The sequence below is a fragment of the Lethenteron reissneri genome, chromosome 21, assembly GCF_015708825.2.
Source record: "Lethenteron reissneri isolate LAM-NWPU_2019-01 chromosome 21, ASM1570882v1, whole genome shotgun sequence".
NCBI classification, from domain to species: domain Eukaryota; kingdom Metazoa; phylum Chordata; class Hyperoartia; order Petromyzontiformes; family Petromyzontidae; genus Lethenteron; species Lethenteron reissneri.
In genome coordinates, this window is record NC_083799.1 from 13038721 (window position 1) to 13066107 (window position 27387).

General features: G+C 45.9%; 1 protein-coding gene across 2 annotated transcripts in view; it reads right to left on the reverse strand.

Annotated features, from left to right (window-relative positions):
• Positions 1-3698: 3698 nt before the first annotated feature.
• LOC133345254 (la-related protein 4-like) overlaps positions 3699-27387 on the reverse strand; it is a 45626-nt gene continuing 21937 nt past the window's right edge. Inside the window, exons 8-17 of one of the 2 annotated variants that reach the window (XM_061555849.1) lie at positions 26252-26362; positions 24218-24271; positions 23213-23515; positions 21081-21178; positions 19499-19942; positions 18442-18487; positions 16275-16559; positions 13795-13928; positions 11634-11769; positions 3699-11052 (exon numbers count right to left, since the gene is read on the reverse strand). In XM_061555849.1, the coding sequence (XP_061411833.1) occupies positions 10660-11052; positions 11634-11769; positions 13795-13928; positions 16275-16559; positions 18442-18487; positions 19499-19942; positions 21081-21178; positions 23213-23515; positions 24218-24271; positions 26252-26362 (2004 nt within the window). In that variant the 3' untranslated portion in view covers positions 3699-10659. Of the gene's footprint in view, positions 11053-11633; positions 11770-13794; positions 13929-16274; positions 16560-18441; positions 18488-19498; positions 19943-21080; positions 21248-23212; positions 23516-24217; positions 24272-26251; positions 26363-27387 lie in introns of both variants that reach the window. The other variant, XM_061555848.1, reaches the window with a different exon arrangement.

Consider the following 27387-nt stretch of genomic DNA (forward strand, 5'->3'; position numbering starts at 1 on the left):
ACCATGTCCCTCGATCCCAAAACCAATTGTGATTGGTGTTTTGTTTTTTAGCAACAATATTTTTCAAAGCACCTCTCTCCTCCACCTTGGGGAGACGGTGCCGTCTGCACCACGTCTCGTTACACCATCCGAGGACAGACATTCGACAGCGGTGAAAGAGAGGCGAGGCTTAAGACCTGGACCGAACCGATGCTAACTCCACCCAGCAGGACTCCCCGCGTGTGAATACCAAGCGATTCTCAAACTCCAGCCCAGTCCCCCTCAAACGTGCGACTCGGACTCAAACTTGAAAAGTGCCACTTTAAATTGAGAAGCCACGCACCCCCCCCCCCCCCAAACACAATGTGAAGGCAGTGCAATAAAATCCCTCTCAAAATGGACCAGATTCACATCCGATGAAAAAGCAGGACCGCGAGAAATCCACCGTCCTGGCAATTTCTCCCATTATTGTTGGGACATTGGCTGCTTATTTGCAAAAAAAATATTTAATGAAACTGACCGTTCAAGGGGCAGGCGCTGGCTTCAGCGCAGGAGAGGCTGAGGGTAGACCGCGTGGCCGGGTGTGGAGGCCTCTAATGTAACGCTCTGAAGGACTGGGTGGGTGGGCTACGCAGAGATGAAGAATCACTGTTAGGCTCCCGAGCTGTTGGAATTCCAATTTGACCAGATGGTACCAAGGCAAATGTGTTTCCTGGCCTAGGTGAAGAGTTTTCATTACTCCTCGTGCGTGCTCCTCGTGTTCACACCAATCATTACAGCTGCTTTCCACACACGAAATTTTTATTACGGAAATGGCCTAACATTAAACGGCAGGATGCCACCGATTAGCATGCATGTGCTAAACAGAATCAGTGTTATTAAATTAGGGCTCTTCAGTGAGACCCCCAGGGCGCGATTACAATAAAACCCTGGGGGCAGGATAAGTCACTTCTACACGTCAATCAATTAATTGTGACTTACTGGAAGCTTTTGTGACTGCGGGAATTCATATTCTTGGGTCTTTCGGTAAAGTCACGTAGATAGGTTCAAAGAAAATAAAAAACGTTTCCATCGCAACACAAGCGTTCATCATCTTCCTGATGACTAACGCTTGTGTTGCGATCGAAACGTCGTCGTTTTTTATTTTTGTTATTTTCTTTGAACCTATCTATGTGACTTTACCGAAAGACCCAAGAATTGTATTTAGGCAAGTGAGAGCAAATAGGCATTGATGACTTGTGGAAAATCCGGGCTAAACATAGCCGAGCACAACAAGGTGCTTGTGGTGCTTTGGCATGAGCTCTATAACAGACGGTGCGCGCATTGGTAATTTAATAAAAAATGCAGCGCAGTTGTGGAACGAATTCAACCTTTTGGATGCACGCAGTGTCTCATATCAGAATGTATTTATACTGGAGGAATCCGATTAGCTATAAAGCGCTTATTCACAGATGCTCAGTACAGAGTGAGAGTGGTGGCCACTAACAGAGCCCCAACACCTCAATCAAATACCGGTGGGTGATAGTACCGACGATAAGGGAGAGTGGACTGCGAACTTCCACAAGGCGAGCACGCGATGGCAAACACCCCTTGAGTGACATTTTCAGCCTTGGTCTGGACTGCAGTAACTGCCACAGGGCTTCACGTTCATCAGATCGGTGCATAGCCAAGCACGAGGAGCAGTGGTGAATTGTCAATCAGCCCTCGCATAGGCGTGTCCATCTAACAATAATAATGCTTGCTGGTAGGTGATGACCGTGAAGAGGGGAGGGGGGGATATGACGATAGTGATTTTTCAATTCAACATAGGTTTGATGTAGATTAATATTTGTGTGCGACTCCGATATTTCATATTTTATTTAACGTTCACTAAATAGTTTGAATGGTTTTTCTTTTTTCCAGAGAAGCCAATACTCCCAAGAGCCGATTTCAACATTGAAAAGTAGATTTTCACTTGGGTGTTTCAACGCACGACCGTATCTCTCTTAGCCAGGGCAGGTAAAAAAAAAATAGGCGAGGTAATGCTGGCGGAGCACGAGTGAGTGGGGAGAGAGTTCGGTGCGCCGCGACTGCTATGGAGTTTGAGAATCGCGGGGGGCAATTGCAAGGAACAGGGCAAAGGGGCTTTGCGTGGACCCGCCCCGCAAAGCAAGTGAGCACCGTTTGACTTTGTCCACACTCACAATCCACAAAAAAGTATTCATGATAGAATGCAGAAAAGTATTCATGATAGAATATAGGAGCGGAGGGGGGGGGGGGGAGAAAACAAATCTATTTCACATTAGGTATTATTTTCTTTTTTAAAAACAAGCCACCCAACTGCATTCAAATGTCTAAATCCAAACCGCAGGTAACGAGTCCACAGAAGAGCGGCTCACCACGTGCCTCAAGGGCGAAAAATATAAGCCCAACTTCCCACACTCCCTTATCCTCCTCCATGCAACTCCAGCAGAAGACCATTAAACAATCTGCAAATTGGCTTGCGTGGACACGTACTTCAGTGTCCGGCCCAAGAGCCATCAAGTGGCCCATCGTTGAGAAGCAGTTAAAAAAACACGCGCACACAACAAAACTAAACAACGGTGTGTGTGGCGGGGGGTTTCTCCGCGTATGAGCAATACAGCAGGCTCCGCTCCAAAGAACCAGTCCGGGTTTGATCTCAGGCGTGCCAGCTCTCCTGACGTGCCCGACGCACGTCCCTGTGCGAGGCGAGTCGATCGCTCAGCACCGTCGCGTGCGGGCGGCCCCGCCGCGGCAAGGACCGTCCCCCTAAAATCTCCGAGCGTTCCCGGGGCGTCCGTTTTGCGAACGCTGCCGTGGGTCCACAGTTGCTTCCGTCCATTGTAAGGCATGAGCGTGCACGTTCGTTGAAGTCTGCGCGCGCGCGCTCCAGTGTTGCCGGGCGCTCGTCCATCACGGTTGATCGATTCCGCTTTTGAGTTCACAACTCAACGCGCGAACGCTTACATTTTCTTTTCGCATTTGCAGATCGTTTAAAGTTACATCTTGTTTTTTCCATCAGATAAACTTAAGAGACGGCATTCTTGAAACAAGTTTACAAAATCCGTAGGTAAAACGTAATAATACCGCTTCATGACAAAGCTGCTAAACACTTAAAAACACACATCTTTAAGGAGCATTTAAAAAAAATCCAGCTCTCGTTAATCGTAATCCAACACCAACGGCGTTTTGGCAGTAGTGGGGTAGCATCGATGGCTGCTTGTTTCACAACTAGCATTGCCTGCACACTTCGAGTAAAGTTGCCAAATTTCTTCCTGGCTTGCTCGGAACTGAACATCTCTCAACCTCGCGGAGGAGAGCTGCGTTGAGGTGTCAAAGACCGGCCTCCCCTCCACCAAGTCCAAGTGTGGCTAAAACGCGTGCGATTTCACATTTAGTACTCTCCCCATCTGTTGTGTCACTGTCGCGTAAATGAACTGCATTTTTTAAGAAGCCCTTACGAGGTGGAGTGAGGAGGGTGGGTGAAACGAGGCCTCTCTAACACCACAATCTGAGAGCATCGGTAAAATCTGGCAGTGTAACACAATTCCAGTCTGGAGCGCAACACCACAAGGAGAAATTATGAACTGCACTAAACCTGTAGTGATTTGTGTTTTCCATTGCACTGCTTTACATGGCATGCGAAGGGACACTTCCACTTTTGGTGGTTTATGCAATTGTCCAGATGCCACTGGCTAGGCCAGGGGTCGGCAACCTACGGCTGCGGAGCCGCATGCGGCTCTTTACGGGCTGCTTCTTGACGATATGTACGTATGTACAGTATGTACTCAGATGCATTGCGGCTCTTGAAATACTGAATTTTGTACCGAATTGGAAAGAAATGGCTCTTCTTGTTATTTTGGTTGCCGACCCCTGGGCTAGGCCAATGTGAAGGCTGCTTCGTTGCCATGCACATGTAGAGCACAAATTGCATTGACTTGCTTATAGGACCCACTAAGTTAACAAATTGATATAGTAACATTGACGAGTTAATGCCCCCCCCCCCCCCCCACACAGTTTATCCTCTCCATTAAAGTTAATTCGGTTTCTGTGCGAGCTATCACTTTAACGGTTTGCATTGAGGTTCGTCTGGCCAACAGAATTCTCCACTTGCGAGGCCCAGAGACTGGCTAATTCGTGTTCGCCACAAACCGTTACTGCCTACACGTAACAATGCATAACACAAGCATTACACACATATAGGGGTGGAAGTCAAAATAAATCTATGTTTAGGCTATGGCTTCTATTAAAATTTTTACTTTCCAGAGCTTCAATCAACTTTGAAATTGCGTAAACAACCGAAACGCACGCCTTTTTGTCCGAAATACATTTTGGCAGTTTCGATTGCATTTTATAGACAAGTCCTCATTAACCCTGTACACATTAGTGCACTGAAACCATTGTAGCCAAGACTTTACTGCGTGTAATTTATCAGACGAAACTAGGCACGGCTGGTGTGGCATTGCAACCCAAACCGTGCCACACGATGGTTTGTTTGCCACCACACATCTCCAGCAAACAAAACTTTGGTTTAATAAAGCATTGTGTGTGTTAGTGTATTTCATACTTTCTTGCTTTAAATAAAAGCAGGGGGGAGAGGCGTCGCTTCCACGTTTCAAGTCCTGTGCCTTCACTTCTTAACACCATGCCCACACCATGCCCTCGGCAACAACAAATGAAAGTTTGGTCGCGACAGCAACTTAAAATGTTAAATGCAACACAAAATGTGCACATTAAAAGAACCCATCACAATGGCAAGTGCATTGGGTGCAAATTTCACTGGGGCAGAGTCCCTCTCTCTCTGTATGTTATGGGGGGTGGGGGGGGAAGGAGGCCAGACACGAACAAATCTAAATCGCATAATTGGGTGGGGGCTAAAGAGATGGAAGTTCCCCGGCAATAAAACCTCACACGGCATTAGACAGTGTATACGCTAGTCACGACGAGAGCTATTTAATGAAAACACAACGGGGAGGGGGCGTGTGAGGCTGAAGTATTCCGCGTAACTAATGAGGGTATATATTTGGGGGTTTCGCTGGCCCAGCGGTCCGGTTGACATGCCAATCGCTCGAATCCAAAACTCGTGTGTGCTCCAAGTTGGTGCCTCGGCTTGCTGGCTCCAGCAAGGGTTTTGTGACATTGCTCCCTCCCACTCCATTTACAATGTAACACTCAATCTCAACCAGTGCAAGACAGTAAATAAACCTTAAATAAAATAAGCCCGGTAAACACTGGTAAGCTCCACAGATATACTAAAAAAGAACCTCAACCAACAGGTGGACTAAGCTGTGACTTCAAGTATGTAACTTCAAGCAATTGAGGAGGGGAAATCTGAAGGAGTTCTAGTTTGACCGTCACTTTCTCTAGATTTCAGAAATCTGTATTGTTAGCAAAAAGCAGTTGTGGGGAATATTATCATGGGCGCTGGAGCCGATGGGTTTACGAATCTCCCAAACAAGCATTACGTCCTTCTAATTCGGACCAACTCAAATGCGTACATTCCTACCATTTTCCACCACAGATTACCGAGGCCTGGCACAAACTGTTCAGTGCTGCGCTTGCTTGATGCAATTGTCACAAAGTAAAAAAAAAGGTTATAACTGCGTGTACTTTACTGGGAGGGGACACTTACAAGATGTGGGAAACACAACCTTCAAACTCCACGTAAAAATACATTTAATTCCAGACATTCTGCAAACCAATTAAAATCTCCTTCGAATCTGCCTTGGAAAGTAAATGCTACTACGGTATTTGTGTAACATTGACACACAAACGTTCCAAAGTCCACCTCCCGCCCAATCCCCATCGTGGAACCTGGGAAATGGCAGCCCACCCTACCTCACAGGGTCAAGTACAGTGGGCCACGACTGTAGCCGTGATGGCCTGTGAGGAGAACCCGGATGATACCCCAGTCGACGGGGCTCTGGGACAAGTTTCATAACGGCAGAACAGGCAGAAGTGGATACCTGCATCCTCAACGGCTGTGGACATCGGGCAGCAGCATAGTCTCTAGCACCTTCGGCAGAAGAAGCTGCTCTCTGGATCAACGGAAAAGCTGTTCTCTTTAACTGCACTCTCCACCTCCCCTGCCAGAGTGTTTTGGATAACCCAAACGTGTGAAATGAAAAGACAACCTTACAGCACCTGGTTTCAGCCCCTCATTTAAACGGTGTTCATTGTCGACGAGCACGCAATGCTTGGATGACTGGCATGAAATTCCAGCTGTGGCAAGGTCAAGCCAGACCTGCAAGCACTGTTCCGTTTACTTATCTGGAAGATACTCTCAATGAAAGGCCATCGTACACCAACTGGCCAAATATAACATCATTATCTCCAGTGTCAGCGAGGTCAAACTCACAGGGAGTGGTCAAGCCACTGTTGACGGCACAACCATCGCGTAATATGGAGGTCAACATCACCTCCCTCCAGAGGAAGTTCAGCATGCCCTCATGAAAATGAAAAACGGTTAAGCAGCTGGGCTAGATGGTATTTCTCCAGAACCGTTGAAAGGTGCTCTGCATCCTATCACCAGAAGTTCACATGAGCTTTTCATCAAGATCGGGATGTGCGGCAAAGTACATGCTGATTGGAGAGAGAGTATAATAGCTTCTCTACAACGGGAAGGAATCCTGCATGGCATGCAGCAATTGGAGACCTAAATCCCTACTTTCGGGACCAGGAAAGGTTTTTGCTCAAGTAATTCTGGGCAGGCTGCTTGCGAAACACTGTTGCAGAACTGCACTGCGAGTTCGACTGCCTATTCCGTGTCGCTTAGATTGATTTGAAGGCGGATTTTGACTCTGTGGATCGATCCACGATCTGGTCTGTCTGTCTTGAGAGGGATTGGGATTCCTGGCATCCTGCCACAAGCGCAAAGGTTCGTGTCGGGTCAGGATTCTCACCACGATTCGACACTTACATCTGGAGTACGTCAAGGATGCGTCAACGCACCGGTGCTCTTCTGTCGAGCTATTTCCTGAATCATTTGAAAACGTGACCAATGACCTCGGAGTAAGGATTGGCCGGCACCACTTGACCGACCTCGACTACACCAATAATGCAGCTTGGTTTATTGAGAAGCCTGAAACATTCACACCGATCCCCCAAAACTTGCACAATGCGAGGAAAATGGGACCCCGTGTCTCAAGGCCAGAACTTGAGTTCTAGACCTCTCTCTCGAAGCACCCCGTGTTATCAAGGGCAACACTGTCGAGGCACTGGAGGAATTTGTCTACCTGGGATCTGTACAGACCACTGTTGGATTATGTAGACCCGATATCACACTCTGCTAAATCGGCATTGCCTCAGGAATATTGAACAGTCTGGACCACATTCAGTCCCGGAAATGGTTCGGTCTGTCTGGGCACCAAATTGAGTCTAACCAGTGCTGTTTTGACAGTTTTGTTGTACGATGCCGAGGCCTGGACAATGCATCGGCTGCAGTCCTTTCCACATGCGATGCCAAAGATGCCTTCTTAAAATCGAACTTTCTTTACAGCTTTTAATGTTCAGTATGTTCTTCCCCTGTACCTCTGATGAGCACGGTTGACTACATACGGTGCAAAATAAATGGTTCCACATGAGAAATGTCACCACTGCATCCGGGACCAGTCTCGGAGCAATCGCGAGCTCAATTCGAGGGAAGACGGCCATCACCTTTTGGACTCGTTGCCCGTTTTGACACGCAAACTCCAGAAAATTGCGCACTTCAGTTGACGGTTGACATTGTAAGTGGACTGCGACCCTCTAAAGAATGGCGCCGCCCCCGTGGTCATCCCCCCCACCCCCCCCTACCCACGAGACGTGGATCAAACAAATCACTCGTGACACCGGCAAGGCAGGGATAGCAGAAATGCTGTCGCAAGAGGTCACACGTCTGACGCACCGGTCCTTCACCGACTATGCGTAATTGATTGACATACAAGCAGGGTAATACAACTGTTAAAAAATTCATTAATATTCAATGTAAAACTTCCTTTTCCAATTATAATTCTGGCATGTAAATACAAATGTCATCTCTAAAATGTGGCTTCCACAGCTCGCCGAGTTCAGTGAAGCCTTTCGCCAAATTAAAACCTTCTCACACCTCATCCTCAATTGTAGCGCGGACATCAGTCACAAGCATCTGCGCCATGCCTGCTATCAATCCCCCCCCCACCGTCCCAGAGCAAAAGTCCACGCGCGGCAGGGCCAGTGCTCTATCTTGCCACCGAGGAGGCAGATTCGTAACACAAAAAGGGCCTTTAAAAAAAAAATAACAAATGCATGTTGCCAAGGTCAAGGTAATCACCTGCACTGCGGAAACCTTCCCTTTTTGCATGCAGCTTGTTCAACAATACAGTCTCCCCTCACTATTCACAAACTTGCCGTCTGCGATGTTGGCTATTTTGGCTATCCGCAAATCGCATCTGGAACTCTACACGACTGCTGCATCGAAAGCGATGAGATAAAGTGACGGGAGAGAATGTGGTGCGAGAAAGAGATAAAATGATGATGAGCAGGATCATCTTAATTTAAGGCAAGTTGATTCATGAACTATTATTTCATACTTTATTTTTTATTTAAGTAATTTTTTCATATAATAATTTTTTTTTCTTTTTTTTCACGTATTTAATAGCTTATTTATGTATTTTTTAAAAGATAGGTTTTCGTAGGCCAATAATTATTAGTATCCCCGAAATGTTGTATTCACGAGCATCTCCGGAGCGTATTCCACACGAACAGCGAGGGAATACGGTACACAACGGTCAAACTATAAAAACATAAAGGCTACATCACGAGCCCAAAATGTGACATTGACGATCCCAGTTGGGTCTTTCTTACACAAAAGCAGAGCCCAACGTGATCACAATTGTGAAACCTGCTACAGAATCACCCTCAGAGCGAGAATAAAACACAACAGTGTAATCCCCCACAGCGTCACGTTCCAGGAAATGTCAGGTCAATCTCAGGCTATTGGTGATGACGGGAAACCACTCAGTTTGTTGCTGTTTGACATCACTCACAGCTGTGAAATATACCCTCTTGTGCACAACCGTTTATTTAGACTAGTGAGGGGGTGGAGGAGGGGGGGCTGTGTTTCGTGGTAAATTTGTTAGAATCAACGATCAACGCAGTTCGATAAACAACGTAGAATAGGAATTGTGCCTTCTTCAGGCACTGCACTCCGATACGAGCATTTCATATTCGGCGTCATTAAAAAACCCACGCTCTAACGTTCAGGCCCCTTCCTGCGAGCGCCTGGATGACGCACGCTAGCGACATTGCCGCACCCTCCGGAATGGAAATTCAACAAAAATTCTGGAGCCAAAAATGTATATTTAATTTAGGTTTTCTTTGAGCCCACTAGTTTCAATAGCCTGGCTAAAGAGAGTGCAGCTGGTTTTTGTCATCTGGATCTCACGTGGAGGCCAGGCCTTTGAGCTAAGTGCCTGAAAAGCCTTTGGTCACATTTACACATTTGGCCGCAGACAGCCTGCAGAGAAGCACAGCAACTACTTGAGCGTCGCCTGTGAAGCGCCATCATAGGCGAGTGAGCAACACAGAAGTAGAGAAGCACGTTGATGTATAGCAAAAGCGCGATGATATATAACGGTAAGTAAATAAAAAAACACCAAGCCATCTTGAAAATTGATGCAGCAACACAAGCGTGTCTGAAATTTAAGAAACTGGCATTCAGGCACGATCAGCTGACAGTGCTAAAGGACACACGAGCCCAGGTGAAGCTGTGGACACACCTGGGACGGTCCGGATGCCCATGTCTTTACAGTAGCTACCAGGCCAAAACCTCCCGATTCCTGAACTGAAGAAACAATATTCACCTGAAACCCTGTGCGTACGCCAATCTGCCCAGAGACGGCACGACGGAGGGGACACGCTGGAAGGTGACAACTCGCAAAGCTTTCACGGAAAAATTGTCTTCTAAGCAAATCAATTAAGGTGTCTGTACAGTAGCGCAAAAATACAACTATGTTCACACTTCGCATTAAGGGAATTCATTTTTTGTACATCACAGGTCACAAACACCCACCCCCCAAAAGCAGTTAATGGCTTTTGGTACATAGCTAGTGTGCTTACATATACACTACACTCTTCCAGGAGACGTCCGGATGATTGTATTGAACGTCTCTCGCCTGCCAGCATTGCGGCTCACCGAGTGGCAGTGTTGCGAGTTTCTCTCGACAGGGCCACCCACCACGTCCATCAAGCACACACTGCCTCCCCCCCACCAACCCCTCCCCCTCCTTGCTTGCAATAGGTTCCTCGAGACCACAGCCTCCCTCCTGCACATGTACAAAACAGCGCTGCAATTTACTCGTGCATTGTGTCTAAGAGCCCGAAGAAATCAAGAGGCTTTCTTCAAGCGCACAATGTCTGACTAAACAGCAAAGTCGCATTTCTTCCTTGGAGATCGAAATGTCAGCGATCTTGCTTCACAGTTATTTGCTTACTCCATAGATCCACATCATTCTGTAGGTCCCATATGGCTCATTGTGGTGTTTTAGGGAGATTAAGAAGAGGTTTACAAGTTGCTTTCACTTGTCTCTGTGCTCCGTACATTGCTCTCTCTCTCTCTCTCAAGTGTTAAGAGTCTCAATGTTAATGGGGTCCCTTCAGATTTGCAAAGACCCCCACCAATGGAGGCCACCGGCATCGGACTCCTCTCTTCAGCCAGAGCCCTCACTGCGGGGTCCGGGCCTGCGCCACGTAAGGCCTGAAAGGTCCGCTGTGGTAGCCACCTCTGTACGGCCGCCGCGCGGCCCCATGCGCCGCGGGTGGAGAGTACCGACGGGACGAAGCGGGCGGCGGCCGTCGCGTATGCGTGTCCCGCCCCCTCCACTTCTCTGCCGGCCCGGGGCCCGTCGTGCCACCGCCCTGAGGCCCCGTGGCGGTGCTGCCACCCTGCGGCGTCGTGGCGCCGCCGTGCGCATCCACGCCATTCTCCCAGTCCTCCCCATCTCCTGGGGCCGCCGCCGCCGATACACCGTTGCTGGCGCTTGAAGGTGGAGGCATGGGAGGCGGTTCTTTGGGAGGCCTCTGGCAAATTTCGGCATAACTCAGCTTCTTTGGTTCCTGATTAAAACAAAACAAGGATGAGAAAAAACCAAGGTTGCGCATGGATCAATTATCACTTTCAACCATGCGTTCATGTGTTTGAAAGTGCTTATTCATTAATAGCACAGTTGGCAACATACGGTGCGCTAAAGAAGTTCCACATACATACGTGTTCAGAAGTAACTGCCAGGGCAAAATGTATTTGCATACTTGAACTATGGAACTCTGGATCATGTCTGCAAGTTTTGAACAACCCTTTGCTATTATTGACAACTGGTCAAATGGATTAAACAACTTTATACAAAAGTTGAGTTCATATTGCACCTTGCAGATGGACACATCTAATGTATCTTTCGATTTAAATTATTTCCATGTTTTATTTTTATTATTTTATTATTTCCATTCTACGTGACTTTACCGAAAGAACCAAGAAGAAGACATCTAATGTAATGATGCTTTCTACCTTCATTGGACAGCGTAAAAAATAACCGCATCAATAATAACTGTAGTGAACATGCACAATCCACTGGTTGAGCTACTGCTGCTGATTGTAGTAATGCGGTAAACGTCAAGGTGGGAAAGAGGCAGTGGGGGCTCACAGTCGTGCTGGTGCTGTGTTTGCTCTGAGACACTGCAGGGGCTGAACTCGGGCTTGAGCCGATGACCGGTGGGGAAGCCTCCTGGAGGTGAGGGGGCCCAGGAAGGACACTCTCCCTGGAGACGCAGCTTTCACTACTAACGGACACATCACATGCGCACGCAAACACACACGTATACAAAACCATCCGTAGCGTTGGGGCGTAATGCGATTCACAGTATAGTCCAACATCAAGATTCCAGGCAACGAATAAATTAAAACATTTATTCTCTCATTTTCACCATCTGCTTTGTATTGTTTAACCTTTGGGTTTTCTTTGCACAGCTCTGTTAACTCCATTAGCTAAATGTAACTTTCCCATGTTATTAGTGTGAGGTTTGCATACATCTCAAACTATCGATTTTGACAGCCATAATTCTACACACGTAATCGTGACCTTGAGATTCTATTTAAACCAATGAATTGATGCATCAGCACACGTCTAATATAGCTAAATATAAAAGTACAAGAAAGAGAGATTTGAAGCTTTCGTGACTGCAAGGATTCATACTCTTAGGTTTTTTCGGTAAAGTCACGTACGATTGCTGTATCTTTACTTGATATCAAGTAAAGATACAGCAATCGTACTGTGACGGTTCCACCTGAAGACGGAAGCTTGTGTTGCCTCCGAAACGTCGTGATTTTTTATTTTACTTTATTAATTTTAATTTTTACCTACGTGACTTTACCGAAAAAACCTAAGAGTACAAGAAAGAGGCCAATGGCACACTTCTGCATAATGTCCAAGTGCTGCATTCACATCTCAATCTGTGCGATCACAGGGACCCGTCCAGGAACCGAGCAGCCCATCCAGAGATAGACAAAGCAGTGACGATGAGAGGGAAAATGAGGATTGATGGTTATGATGACGGCACAAAACTCGGGTGAAATGAACAGTGGAGAGAGATGGCGAGTGGTCGATGTGGAGACAGGTTGAGAGGGAGGAGGGTCTGTAGGGTTTCCCTCACAGCACGGTACTTTGGTCATCATTGGGCGAGGCACTGCATTTAGCAAGTGACAGCAAAACGAGGCAACAACTTCTGCTGAAGAGAGGTAAGATCATCTTCCTATTTTCTGACCTTGCAAAATGCTTTCAGCTGTCAGTTAAAACGGTGAATAACAAAATGTTTACACTTAGAATGCAACAACATGACAATTAATGTATTTCTTGAAATAACAATTTGTTAAATGTTCTACCCTGGTAATGCTTCCCCCCCAATCCAACACATTATGTGAATGTATCAATGGCTGGTGGAAAGGCACCAAAGGTGAGAAATGTTAAATTGACCTCTTGTCTTGTCATCAGCCATCCTCGTTCCGAGGGGTGGCCACACCATGGGCAATTCTTCGCCATGTACATCGGTTTTATGCCATCCTCATTGTCTGTCCCAGCGTGAGCCTCGTCCACGCTTTGACGTTATCTACCCACGTGATCATTGGTCTTCCTCGTGCACATGAACCGGGTATTGTGCCTTGCCTAATCTGCTTTTCCAAACAAGTTCCATGTTTTCTCATGAAACAACCATAGTAGGAGAGCATTCTTCAGTTTATCACCTCTAACAGTTTTCTTTGAACACCAGCTTTCTCCAGAACCCATTCATTGTTTTATTTTCAGTCCACGATACATGTAATATCCACCCGAATCCTTTCATTTCAAAGGCATTTTTATCCGTGCCACATCGTTCTTCGTAACCGTCTAACTTTCACAACCATGTGTTGCAAATAGCCACACAAGAGAATGCAGAAGACTGATCTTCGTTCCAATCTGAATGCTGCGACTCGTCCAAATTTTCTTCAGGGATGATCCGATCGCCTGACCCTTAACTCAATTGACTAATCCACAAAATCATTTTAAAACAACTAAGTGCCAGTGTGAAAAAGCAATATCATGAAAGTGCCCGAAAACAAACGTTAGTACAGCTCTGCCAATACCCTTAATTACTTCTCAAAGTAAAACACACAAGAGGGAATTCAACGCAATTTCCTACCAGTCAAATCAAAACAGTCTTAATAAACTTTTTCACAAGAGGTCCGGACTCCACAACACTTCGCAGCCCGAATGGGGGCATCACGTTGAGACGCAGCTGGCACATGCCAAGGTTAAATAAAACGCAAACACCCACCTGCCAAATGTGACACGTGGCGACGGGGAGGGGCTCTGAGGCTTGGGGGGCAGAGAGACAGGGGCCACGGAGGGAGGCTGGGCCGGAGGCACCTTGGCCGCGACGACCACCGCTGCGCCGTTCACGCTCCCGCCCTGCGCACGCCAGACGCAGCACAGCAACAGGGACCAAGTTTCTGTTTAGCTCGCGTGTCAAGAAGCAGCCAAACGTTACACAACCGACAATTTGACCAAAGTGCGCCTCTCCCCCACCATCCCCGTTCGCCCCGCAAGTTCACGGTCAATCGTGACGGATTTGAAAGTTTCCTCGTGCAAAGTCTATTGTTTCAAATAAATAAAAAACGGAGCATGAAATTGCAGACGAATGAGCACACCACACTGGCATTTAAGAATCGATTTCACATTTCAAATGGTTCATAATCAATATAATTAAAATCGCACGATAGAAACTGCAACTAATAATTGCATTCATCCCAAGTGCTGCCCTCAGATCTCATAATCTGTGTTATCATAGGGACCCGTGTCAAGTCCAAAGGAGCCCGTCCACAGAGAAATAGAGGAGTGTTGTGGAGGAGGGGGGAGGGGAGATGGTGACGAGTGGAGACAGAACGACACGTGGATGCAATGAACAATCGAATGAGATAGTGGCACAGGCAGTGGAGAGGTGAGTAGGGGGGGAGTTGAGGGCCGGGTCCTTGGCCTGTCGGGTTTCCCTCACAGCGCGGTACTTTGGTCATCATCGGGCAGCAAAAATATCTACTTTCTAGAAACAACACGAGTCACCCGATCGCTACACATCCTACAACATTTGCTTGGCCACTCTAAAAAACCGTCCACAAAATGTTCAATGTTCCGATGGCTTTCTTCGGTGCACTTGTTTTAAATCCCATGCTCGAGGGAGTAACTTCAAGCCCCGGTTGGAGAGCATATTCATCATCCATGCAGGATCGACGGATTGAGTACAAGTGCATCAAAAAAACGGTCATTGTCCTTTGATAGAGTGTGATTTTCGCTGCATACGTAACATATACCACCACTGGGTCAGACCATTCGTGATGGGAAGTACTTCCCTACCAGTACATTACCTTCTGAATTCAAATAAAAAATACATTATCACAAGGCACATAACAATTCATGCAATAATTATATGAACTGCCATGATTCAACCGTGATTCCGGAATGAGTTGTTTTATTTCGTCGTTAACATGGATTGTATAGTTTCTCATTATTGTCTCTTAGTTGTGCAGTTTTGTTTGCTTTATTAGCATCAGTAGAAAAACAAAATTCGCATAAAAAATTCCGCAAATTACTCAACCGGAATATACACAGTAACTATTGCCCCCCCTACCAAAAGAGGTTGGCAAGACACCCCCTGAAAAAATCATGAGACATGGCAAAGCATACCCGGGTCAATGAGTGCAGTCATAATAATAATATGCATACAAACTTGCATATTATAATAGGGTTTTCCCCCTTTTTTCTGGCAACAAAACTGGAACCTTTTCTTTAAAAAAGAAAGCCGTCCCTTGGTGTGGACCAATCAGTTTCAAGGACAATGCATATATTATCATATAGTGTGTTTTTGTTTGCATTTCGACTGCAAGTATTGTGGTTAATGCAGACATGAATCCTTGTAAAAAGTTTTCAGTTTTGTTGCCAGAAAAAAGGGGAAAAACCCTATTATTATATTTTGGTACTGGCAAAGGAGGTCTAATGATGAACTTGCATATTCTATTCTTGCACGCGCCAATATGTCCAGGAGCTAAATGCCAATGTCGATCTCTGATAGCCCCGAGAGGGTTTCAGGAGAGAGCCTGTGTACATTGGCCATTGCTCCATTGAGGAGCGTGGACTAGTGGTCTACGACACGGTCCACAGTTTGGGTTGGTTTAACACGGAGGCTTTCGCGACCAATATTATCCATACGTTTTTTTAAAATCGCGTAAATATAAATGGGTCTTTAAACCCACCACCACCACAGTGCGGTGCCACTTGCATGGCCAGTCGGAACACACTGTGGCTTATCTTTGATCTTACATTCATAAAAAGAAAATGCGCGCATCAACCTGTTAATGTTCTGACAAATTTAATGTGTTACATATAATTGAAGCTCATATGCACAATTCGATGCGTGTATAATGAGCATAAGAATTGGTTGTAATTGATAAATGAATGAATCGTTAAATGTATAATTCACAGCTATGAGAATCAATATTTGATGCTTTTGCCACACCGTGTCGGTCAGAGGTTTCACCATACTTCACCACACCGGTCAATGCGGGTTGGTGAAAAAATTGGGGGGGTTGCCCAGCACCAGCACTGGAATCAAACCTAGGTCACGGAAGACTGTGGTGTGTGTGTGTGTGTAGTGCGGGAACCACTGCATTAGTGCTCGTCCCACTTGGACGCCTCTAAATGATTACAAATCAACAACGGCGGCCCCCGGGAGCCCACGCGCCTCTGCCGCCGCCGTGGCCTCACCTTGCCGATGCCGGAGCGCACCACGTCCGCCATGCGGCTCTCGTGCCGGCCGCCCTCTCGCACGCACGGCGCCGCGGCCCCCGGCGCTGCCAGGGCACTACCCGGCAAGGGGGGGAAATCCGACGGCACCAGCTCCAGCAGCTTGGCGCACGGCGCTGGCAGGGGCGGCGGGGGGGGAGGCGGCAGCGGTGGCGCCGCCGTTGACGTCGTCGCTGTTACAGCAGCAGCAGCAGCCAGTAGCGGTGGCACCGGCTGGTTCGGCTCTGCCGAGGCCTGGGGGGTGACCTGCCGAGACGGTGCAGGCAACGCAAGCTCACGCTGGGGACAAGGCGTCGCGCGTCACCAATTCGCAGCGGCGCTGTCATGCCATAAAAACAGACTGCGAGTGGCTCACCGGTCACGCAGATGTTAGCCGTTCAAAAAAAATGGGGGCATTTCACTTGACCAACCAATGAGATTAACTCGATCCATGGATCCCTTGGCCAATGAATTGACGCAGTGATTAACCCTCGATGAATCGACACTAACGTGGCTGTCGGATCGACTATGAGCAGAATCGATTACAATACACCTCGAGTCACAATCCACAAGACCATATATGGGCAGACATGCCCCTACAGGCACCGCCATGCCTACTGTCTTCCATACATGGGCTGATCGGCGATTTCGTCGGGTGTCCCGATTTTATTGTACTACAGCGCCACCCAGTGTGCAAGAGGGCTGCTGTACACGAGGCTTGCTACAATAGGGGATTCCCCCGCTAGAAGGAATGCGTTCCGGGAAATGCTACTTAACTCTTTAAGCGAACCCTAATTTCCCAGAGAAAATGTTAAAATCAGGGGTTGCGTTCCTAGACGATGTATAGTGAAAATGTGACTAAATGTCATGAAGTGTAGAAAAATGCATATAAAAGTACACACATTTTTATATTCTTTGGGTCGTTCGGTAAAGTCACGTTCTTTCAACCCATCTACGTGACTTTACCGAAAGTCCCAAAGAATATGAATTCCTGCAGTCACGAAAACTTTAAGTCAAGATACAAACATTTTAACGCCTAATAAGTACAAATTATGATATGAAACTTATTCACAATTTATTTAAGAGCTTGATGATCGAGGCCTCTTGGGCTGAGCAGTGGTGGAGTTATGCTGACGAAGGGGTCAGGATCAAATGCCTCTTCATCTGACAATCAAGCTAGTGTTCACATCATTGTTCACCGGAAAAAATTGCCACTCTTCTGGGCTCTTATTTGGACCTTCTGGCTTGATTGCAGAACGTTTAAGAAAATCTGTCCAAAGACCACCGGACAGCATTTTTCTTCGTCTTCTGCTGGTGGTGGTACAGCTCCTTGTGAAAGTGAATGCCACTTAATACAAGTGGTGGTGGTATCGCTTCATCAGCCTCTTCCTCAGCTCATTGTTGTTCGAGCTACACGTCAAGACTCCTCCATATTGTCGCGTCCAGTTTCTCTCCGCCACGTGAAGGGGTTGGTTTTTTTCACGTGCAATATTGGCATGGGCGTGTCCAGTACAAGGTGCGGTACGTGCATATGGCGTGATGAACAAATATATGGTAAAAATGTGAAAATCGGGACTCCAACGAAACGAACACCAGGGGCTGAATCAATTGACGCATATTGCGTACATAGGCAATGTGGAGAACAATTTATATCGAAACGTATAATTCACAAATACCATGGACTAAAAGGCAGTCAAGCTGTTTTTCATCATCTTAATACGAGCAAAAAAGGTCTCATAAATTAAACCACTCGACCAGAGCCACTCATGTTTTGAAATTTGCAATGCCCATGTGTTGTTTTGCCTTTTGACGTTCTCTGATCTAACACCAGTGAGACAGCCTCCATTATGGCCTTGTATCTTATGTAGGCCTATCAGTTTCAAAGATAATGCACATATCATCAAAGCATGTATGTTTGCATGCTTACCACAAGCATGTGTGGTTAATGCAGATGTGATGCCTTGCAATAGGTGCTTATTTGGTGTTTGAACATCTTAACACACCTGTATTCTTGCCAGAAAGGACAAGGCCCGTTATTTTTTCAAATACAAATTGATTATGTTCATATAAACCGCAACCAAAAGGAGATGGCAGGAAGATTTCTAAAAGCATCTTAGACATGCAACGGGTGAAAGGGGTAAAAACTTACGCTGGTCCTGTCATCTTCCCGCCGTCTTCTCCCTCTGAAAGTTTTCCTGAAAGAGAATTGCGTTTACGAACCTTTCTCTCTCATAACGACACAAAAGGGTTGAAGAGCGACACGTCTTTACTTCGAGAAAGTTTAGTCAATTGCGTTTATTCTGAGATGTCGAGAGACACTTATCCGAAGGCCACCGGATGAACTGCTTGACTGCTTCTAGATTTGAAGTTTTCGTGACTGCAAGGGTTAATACTCTTCCGGTTTTTCGGTAAAGTCACGTAGGTAAAAAATAAAATAAATTAAATCACGACGTTTCGGAGGAAGCTTGTGTTGCCTCCGAAACGTCGTGATTTAATTTATTTTAATTTTATTTTTTACTACCTACGTGACTTTACCGAAAAAAAACAGAGTATGCTTGACTGCTGCCCCCGATTGACCCCTGAAATGTTAACTAGCCTTTTGTCCGTCCAAGGACGACGGGTGTATTGCAGTAAATCTGAAACTTGCAAGCGAAAAGCAGACCGCGACGTGATATATTCATTGCATCAATTCGTGTGCAATTTGTAAGGCCGCGGTGACACAGACTTGTTTCATTTGAAGGTTATAATCCCTTGTTCATCATGACGTCCTTTTTACTTTGACCTGAGGGTTCTGCCTTTGTAGCGAGTGAGGGTTGTAAGTTGACTTTGAGGGGGAAGGAGGCGCCTCGCCCCCCCATGTAGAGTGGCGTCACCCGCTAATTAATATTAATGAGGGGGGGTGTCCATTTGGAAGACGTCACCTGTTCATCAGTATTAATGAGGGGGGCTGGCCGACGTGGAGTGACGTCACGCGCGGGACACACAGACATTCTTGGCTCATAGTAGTAAATATCGTTGCTGCCAATTACAACAATCTCCTACCCTTATTAACACTCGCCTACAGTCCTTACTGTGATTCCCAGGGTTACCGACTTCTTTGCTTTATACAATTTAATGCATCCACTTAGCAACCGCCATAAAAAGCTTTAAAACCAACACTTGAACCCCATGCCCCCGCCCCCACCAATCAAACTCTGAGTACATACCTTCCTCTAGCGGACACAAGGCTGGCGTCTACGAGGTCTATTTCCGTTCGGCGTGAAGGCGAGGGCTCATCTCTCCGCGGGTAGGATGTCTCCGACTTTGTGCGTGCTATCGGCTCGTAAACTGCCCGGTAGTGCGGCTCTGCCCCAGATCTGTAGCCGCCCTCCGAGCTGGCGCGGTGGCCACTGCCGACGCCACCGACTCCGCCGCCCACGGCGGCCAAGACGGCGCTGCCGCCGCCGGCGCTAAGGGGCCTTCGCTGGGGCGGCACGCCGCGCCCGTCCCCCCCGTTGGCAAGCGGCGCCCGGTCCTGCGTGAAGTGAGAGGTGGACGAGGCCAGCGCCGTGGCGGTGCTGCCCCCGCTGCTATCGGAGAAGGAGGACGACAACTTGTCGATGTGGCTCCTCATGTGTGACTTGGCACCACCACCGCCGCCACCGCCGCCCCTGTTTTCACGTTGCGTACAACACGCACGCGGCACAGTCGATTACACAAGCGCAGAGAGCGTACGCAAACATGCCTAGAAAAAGCTTTCATGAAATACTTTTTTTGGGTTAGATCGCATAAATATTCAAATGTATCGTTAATCCACCACCACCCAACACAGCCAACCAGTAAGGTTTGTCACATAAACACGTGAAAATAAGTTACTACTTCAGCCCACGAATGTGATGGAGAGTAAATCCACAAAATAAACAATTTGAGTACGAAATTTCGCTGGTAATTACATCCAGCTTCATTAGGCGATTCTGGCAGAATTTTGAAGAGATGTGCTTTATAGTCATGTGGGTGACGTATCTATATTCAGGCAGTATCTATTATTTTATCACGATTAAATAAACCCATTGAAACAAACAAAAAATATTGGCATACAAAAAATGTTAAAACTTCGTACAAAAACCTGCCAAATTTAATAAACGTTTTCAGTGCAACAGCTGCAGGCACGTAGAAATGTTATTGGTCAGAACTATTAAAACAGTCAATCAATGGGTACGAGTTGTGACCTGACTTTAAAGGACACCACCCATCATCAACGAGTCAATCAATATCAGTGTAGGATTAAGTGAGCCAAGTACGCGCTGTGTGGAGTAGTGTACTCAATCTTCTACTTTCATGAAAAAGGACATCTTATTTTAAATTTATAGAGTACCTTAGCTCAAGACACTTTACATAGTTTCAAAGTAGTAACAAAAAGAGTAATTTAGATGGCAAGGGGGTACAAAAGTGCCTAGGAATGAGTGACTGTAACAGAGGGCATGGGCATGTGAGGTCACGAAAGGGCTATAGGGGAAGGCGGAGTTGAGAGGCGAGGGGAGGGAAGAGGAAGGGAAAACTGTTGTTCCTACCTGTATAACTCACCACTTACGTTAGACACGGCTAGGCACCAAACTCGGTTCGTCAAGTTCTAGCCACTGCGGTGTGTGCAAGCCACACGTCACCGCTTCGCCCACCAATAAAAATGCTACACACCCCCCCAATGCTTGTCCGGAGCAGATACATTTGGATTTCAAAACCGAACAACTGCAAATGAGCACAATGCAATCGGCACGCCAATCAAGCACACCAGGAACATCCCCCCCTCACCTGCCCCTGCTGGAGAAATGCCTGTGAGGCAGCGAGTTTCCGTGCTTGTAGTGGCCGGGCGCTGAGAACCCATTCAGGAAGGTCGCATTCTGAAAAGCCTGCACATGCAACCACGCATCCACAGACACGTCGCCCCTGTAAACAGGTGGTGCCTGCGTCGCCTGCGCCTGTAAATAAAGTGAAGACGGCAATGTTAAAAGTGATGCCACCGCAACACACACCAAAGTCAATTCAGTAACGTCCCAAACACCACTGTTGTTAACAGTGCCGCCTTTGACTAGCTTGACCCAACTAAAATATACTTTTCACCGTCCATAAAGCATACCGGACAAGCCCGGGGCACACAAACTGGGTGCATATGTAAAAGACAACAAGAGGTATTAGTGTTTTTAGCTTTTAATCTTCATTAAAGTAATGAAAAAAACAAGGCAAGTTTGATTTCGATTTAAAGCTTTCGTGACTGCAGGGATTCATCTTCTTGGTTCATTCGGTAAAGTCACGTAGAAGGGAAATAATAAAATAATAAAAATAAAACATTATAATTCTCACGACGTTTCGGCCACAATGCAAGCAGCCGTCCTCATGTGAAGAATTTTATTGTTTTATTTCTATTATTTTATTATTTCCCTTCTACGTGACTTTACCGAAAGCACCAAGAAGGCAAGTTTGCATAACTTTGCAGCTCAAAAAAACTCACCGCCTTTGTTTTTGAGAAATAGTTTTTACGATACCTAAATGTTCATTTCAGATATTAATGATATTATAGCCAAGTGCTACCAACAAGCATTACACTTTGATTTCCTGACAGATGTTAATCAAAATACATACATGTCTAGCTTAAAATTAAATGTTATTACATTGAAGACAGTGCATGTCAACACCGTTAATTTATATTATCACAGGAGCTTCACCATGGGCTATAGATCAGCTACTGGAGTAGCAGGCATCCACTCCTAAACCACGAATTCCAAGTTGATTCAGCGTAATAATCAGAATATATATTTATACTGGAGGAATCAGAGGAGCTATAAAGCTCTTTTCACATTTGTGCAGTAGGGGCAGATCAGAACGTAACAACAAACAATACAAAAACACGATAGGAGTGCAGAGTATTGGAAAGGTAAACACATCACCCAAACAGATGCAAATAACACTAAACCATCCTGAACCTACCAGGCAAAAACCACTGAGGCATTCATTAATTTTTCAGAAGGGTCCTAGCCACAAATGATAACTCAACAAAGTGGCTAATCACGTGGAAATTTACAGCAGCTAATTAACACAAATAATCTCGATGCATGTTTCTAAATGTGGAGGGAAAAACTGGAGGACTCGGAGAAAAATCCCCGCGACCACGGGGAGAACATGCCAACTCCAAATATACAAGCGTCAGGGTCTGGATTGAACCCCCTGACCTCCTGCATACCAGGCAAGGAAGATAACATCACACCACCTTAGCGCCCCTTAAACTGTATACAAGTTCAAATTGCATTAGTACATCAATTCCCACGCTTGGGAAAGGCAGTAAAACAACAGCAAAAACAGTCCCAAACCTCACCAAGACAACAGTCCCTCAATAAAATTGTGGGATGAATTATAAAAATTCCACATTCCTACAGAAATGAAAATTCCCTCGAAAGGACAACCACTGGTGACTCCCATAAAGTGGTACTTATAACATTAACCATCGAGTGATGAACCAATCACCAACTGGGATTTGAACTCGCAATGTTCCAACTACAAGTCGGGCATTCAAAAATTACGCAATTCCCAGCCTGTTACAAATCCAGTCATGGATGAAGTGCTCTCCACGCCGTGTGGGTCAAAGGGTTTGTCTGACCATACTTCACCACGTCGGTCAGTGCAGATCAATAAAGTGGGATGGGTGCGTGTCAAGGACCGGTTGATAGATCACTCGCCAATGATGCCAGTCACGGCTGCAAATCGAACTCCGGTCGCCAGACTTGTGGCAGTGCTGCTAACCACCGCGCGCCACCGCTGCCTACTCCAAAAGCCCATCAATACGAGCATACGTGGTTTCCATCACTGGATCGGGACCGCCAGAGGAGGGTGGGAGCAACACAAATGCCAGACACAGAGAGAGGGAACCTGTGACTAGCAAGCGGCCCTACCAGAGATGCGGTGTCGAAATATCCCTGCGGTGTGGCCGACCAGGGCTGGGGCAGCACGCTGTAGAGCGGGTACTGCTGCTGCTGCTGTTGAGTGGGGGGTGGCGGTGCCGGAGGTGGGGCGTACACAGGCTGCATGTACATGGTCGGCGCATACTGCTGCTGTTGCTGGTGCTGCTGGTGCTGCTGCTGTTGCTGCGCATAAATTGCCCCACCGCCACCCGCTACGCCACCTCCCTCCGCCGAGCGCAGCCCGTTCTTCGGCATGAAGACATTCATGGCCATGGGCTTGGCCTTTATCCGTGCCTGCACGAGATACGTTTTCACACGTCAAGTTTGTTTTGTTTCACCAAGGTGAGAACTTACAAGAACAGGATATGGAGTCTCATTTGAGAGCGCGACCTGGGTCACCGAAATAACAAAAGCAGCAATAAAACAAAACAAGCACTGAAGATAAGCGAAAATTGGTGCCACAAAACCTCACTTTAAAGAAAAATATCAACAAGCATTGACTCTATGTGCTTGTGTCAATGCTGAAGAATATCAAATTAAAAGTGTTAACTAGTATTGAAGTGTTTTTTTTTCTTCATATTTTTATGAGAATTAACCAATGTAGTGACCCAGAATAGGACAACTACATTTAAAGCTGCTCTACGTAACCATTTTTTTTATGTCAACCAATTAACGGTGTCTATAACATTATCACGCACTGCTAGGTATTCATGCCAAACACAAAACATAAGCAACAACAGAAACTGCTCAAGAGCTGCGTTAACACTTCATAAAGCTATGAAGGTTATATTCCTATGTAATTGAGGTAGTTGGCAAGTACAATGTAACGTCTTCATTAACAGGAGCATGAGCTGCAGCTTGGCATAATACCCTCTCGTCTCCTGTCCTTCTAACTCAAGTTCACAGAAATAGAATGTTATTGCTTCTCCATTCTCTCCGTACGTGAACAACAATGGGCTCAACGTCACGAGTGACAGACAGGCAGAAGGGACTTACCATAATGGGTTTTCCCAGAAATGTTTTTGCATCTTCCCTCAGATACTTGTAAGCCTGCCAAACGCAAATAAAAAAAGTTTTTAAAAAATCACTCCATCAAATGAGCTTCGCTTTCTGACTGTACAGCATTTAAATAAGATTCTAAGAAATGCATGGTATGCCTTCTACACGAGCTTTACGGTTGTCGATTCATACTTTTGCATCGCGATACAAACCACAAGTGATAAAGAAGCATTATTTCACCAATGCGATGTGCACTCGTTGCTATATATTCTTGCCAAATGTTCATGTGCAACCGTGAGTCTCTACTTGCTCACGCCACTGTAGGCGAAAGGGTCTCCCCTTCCCACACGAGGGATCTCTAGCAGGTGTTTTTGGCACTCTTCCATGCTCGTCAAACGACTTGGAAGAGGTGAAGGAACACAGTTTACTCCACCACAAGTGACGTGCCATTTGACTGTGGTGCACCCACTTGTGTGTGTACGTATGTTTAACTTCTTTTGCACCGTACGTAGCCAACCGTGCTAATCGGAGGTGCGGGCGAAGGACAACAAAACTAAACACAACAAGCAGTTCTACAGAAATGAGGAGACACAGATGGGAGGATTTAAAAAATTAACCCGTAAAAACAAAGTTTTTCACTATAAATCCTTTACATGCGTGGTGGCTAGAGTCCTCTCGTCCTCTGGCTTGAGATGGCTGCCACCTATGGGTCAGATGATTGCCTGCCACCATTAAGCAACTGGTAATTAAATATTAAAAAAAATCCTAAAATGTTGAACATTTTGGAAAAAAATTGTCACGCACAACGAGTCTGTGTGCAAAATGTCAGCTCGATTGGATCACGGGAAGTGGGTTAAAAAACTACCGAAAGATTTGCACAGTCGTAAGCGCGCAAGCAAGCAAGTGAACTTAATATGAAGGATTTAAAAAAGACCTGCACTATTGTTTCAACTGCCGAGCCAGGAGATGGACCCGGCGACCTCCCATGCGAGAACTGTTACACGACGGCAAGATTCAATACTTCAAACTAAAAATCCTTGTCGTCATTCCACTGCAACATGCATATTTTCATTATCCCATTTAACGGGAGCTTACTTCAACTGAAGATTTAAAACAGTGAAGCAAACACTTTCGGGAACATTCGCCCTTGCTCTAGAAAAAGTATTTCCTTCCAAAGTGCGTTGGCAACCTCAGGTCCATGTTTTGAATGCACAGGAAAATAAGACTGCTCCTCTGTAGACAGTACTCACAGTACAAGATTTCTACCAAGCGTGCAAAACAGGGGGCTCCACCAACAACCAACGGTGACAGGCGCTCAAATACTAAGCCACTTGGCAATCCCAGTTCAGAGGAACTTGTAAAAACCATTCACTTCTGAAAAAAGCATTCTGAAACTAGGCTGCTGTGACATCATTTGAATGCGATACAATTTGGATTAATTTAGCTTCTAAATGCGATTCAAGATGACGTACAAAACATATATTTCATAGAGACAAATAGGCAATCAGGCTGAAGGCTTTGCCAACTATGAGGGAAGCAGTTTAACACACAGGCTTTCGCAACCAATATCATCCATGAGAGGTTTTTTTTGGATTAGATCGCGTAAATATATAAATGTGTCGCTAAAACCCGCCACCACCCGACACAGCAAAATGTTGTGGCTTGGCTATCCAACGCACGGGTGTGCTGTACTAGTGACGAATTGGCACGTTCTGTTTACGTGACAACTGGCTGTTGGGTGGTGGTGGGTTTTAACGACACATTTACATATTGACGCAATATAACCCAAAAAAAACTCCATTTTATAAAGAAAGCAGAGAATTAGCGACCTTAAAATGGTTGAATATTGCCTTCGGGGCTTCAACAGAAACCCTTGGCCACACAAACCATTCAACTTGCAACAAAGAGCAGCAAAATGAGCAGCGATACACATCAAGCGCTGGAAGTGCCTGACAGTGTGCACATGGATAGACCAACGCAGATATGAGAGAAGACCAGAGCCAGGACTTTCCACGCGGGGAGTGCACGCACCTGCTGAGCGTCGGCGTCTGTCTCAAACGTGATGTACCAGCTGTCATTGTGGGCAAACTCGCAGCTCACGAACCGTCCGCAGTTGCCGTTGGTGAACAGCTTCTCAACCTCCTGCATTCCCCCACAGAGTAAAGAAGCTCATTCTCTCTTCTCTACGCGACTTTACCGAAAGAACCAAAGAGTAATTCCTGCAGTCACGAAAGCTTCAAATCAGGTTTCATTCTCTCCAGACTCGGAGAAAAACCTTTACTTGCCGGTCATTTGGTCCTTGCATTATGCACGCCACATATGCTCAATGAAATTAACTTAAAGTGTGTATTTTTACACTTAACACTCGGTAAAGCAATCTGGTTAAAAATTTAAAATTGCAGAAAAAATGTTTTAGTCTGAAGCTATTTACATACAGCAGTATTCTAAAACATAAAGCAAAAATAAATTCCAATAAAGCAATATAAAAAGAAAACATATTTCGTATACAGCATCAGGGCCCCAAAGCATAGAGGTGTGTGTGAGTATTGTTATTCAAGAATAAAATATGCATTACACGTGCATTCATTTTCAATTTCAGCAGGGATCCATTATCTCAGGGAGTTTTAATTAAAATGCCGACCTCAAATGCAGTCTAAGTATGTGGTGTCACATTCGCATCAAATGGCTCAAACAACCAAGTTGTGTTCTCAGCAATGTGTAATTAGGGCAGCTTAATTATGACAAATGGTAATAGCAGTATACATGGCAATATACACAATGTACGGACAGGTTTTAAATTACTTACATTTCTAACATCGACATTAAAATAAGGAAATATAAAAACATGTGGCACTAATAATTTGAGAAATTACAATTTAAAATAATACTTAATATACGCTGTTTCGCCATATTTCCCACCCAGTTGATAGGTAAAACACTATTTTAGTAACGTTTGGATAATAGCAAATATTATCTGAAAAGTTAGAATAACGAATGCAGTTGAATACGTGACGTATACGTTCAACAAAATTCCCTATGCCTGCAAATGTTTGTGCTCAACTAAAATGAAGGTGTGATCTGCATCATCTAAATAAGAAGATATCCTCTTGGCAAGGCTATTCACAGCAACATTTCACGATATTTTCCCAAAACTGGATTGGAGAACT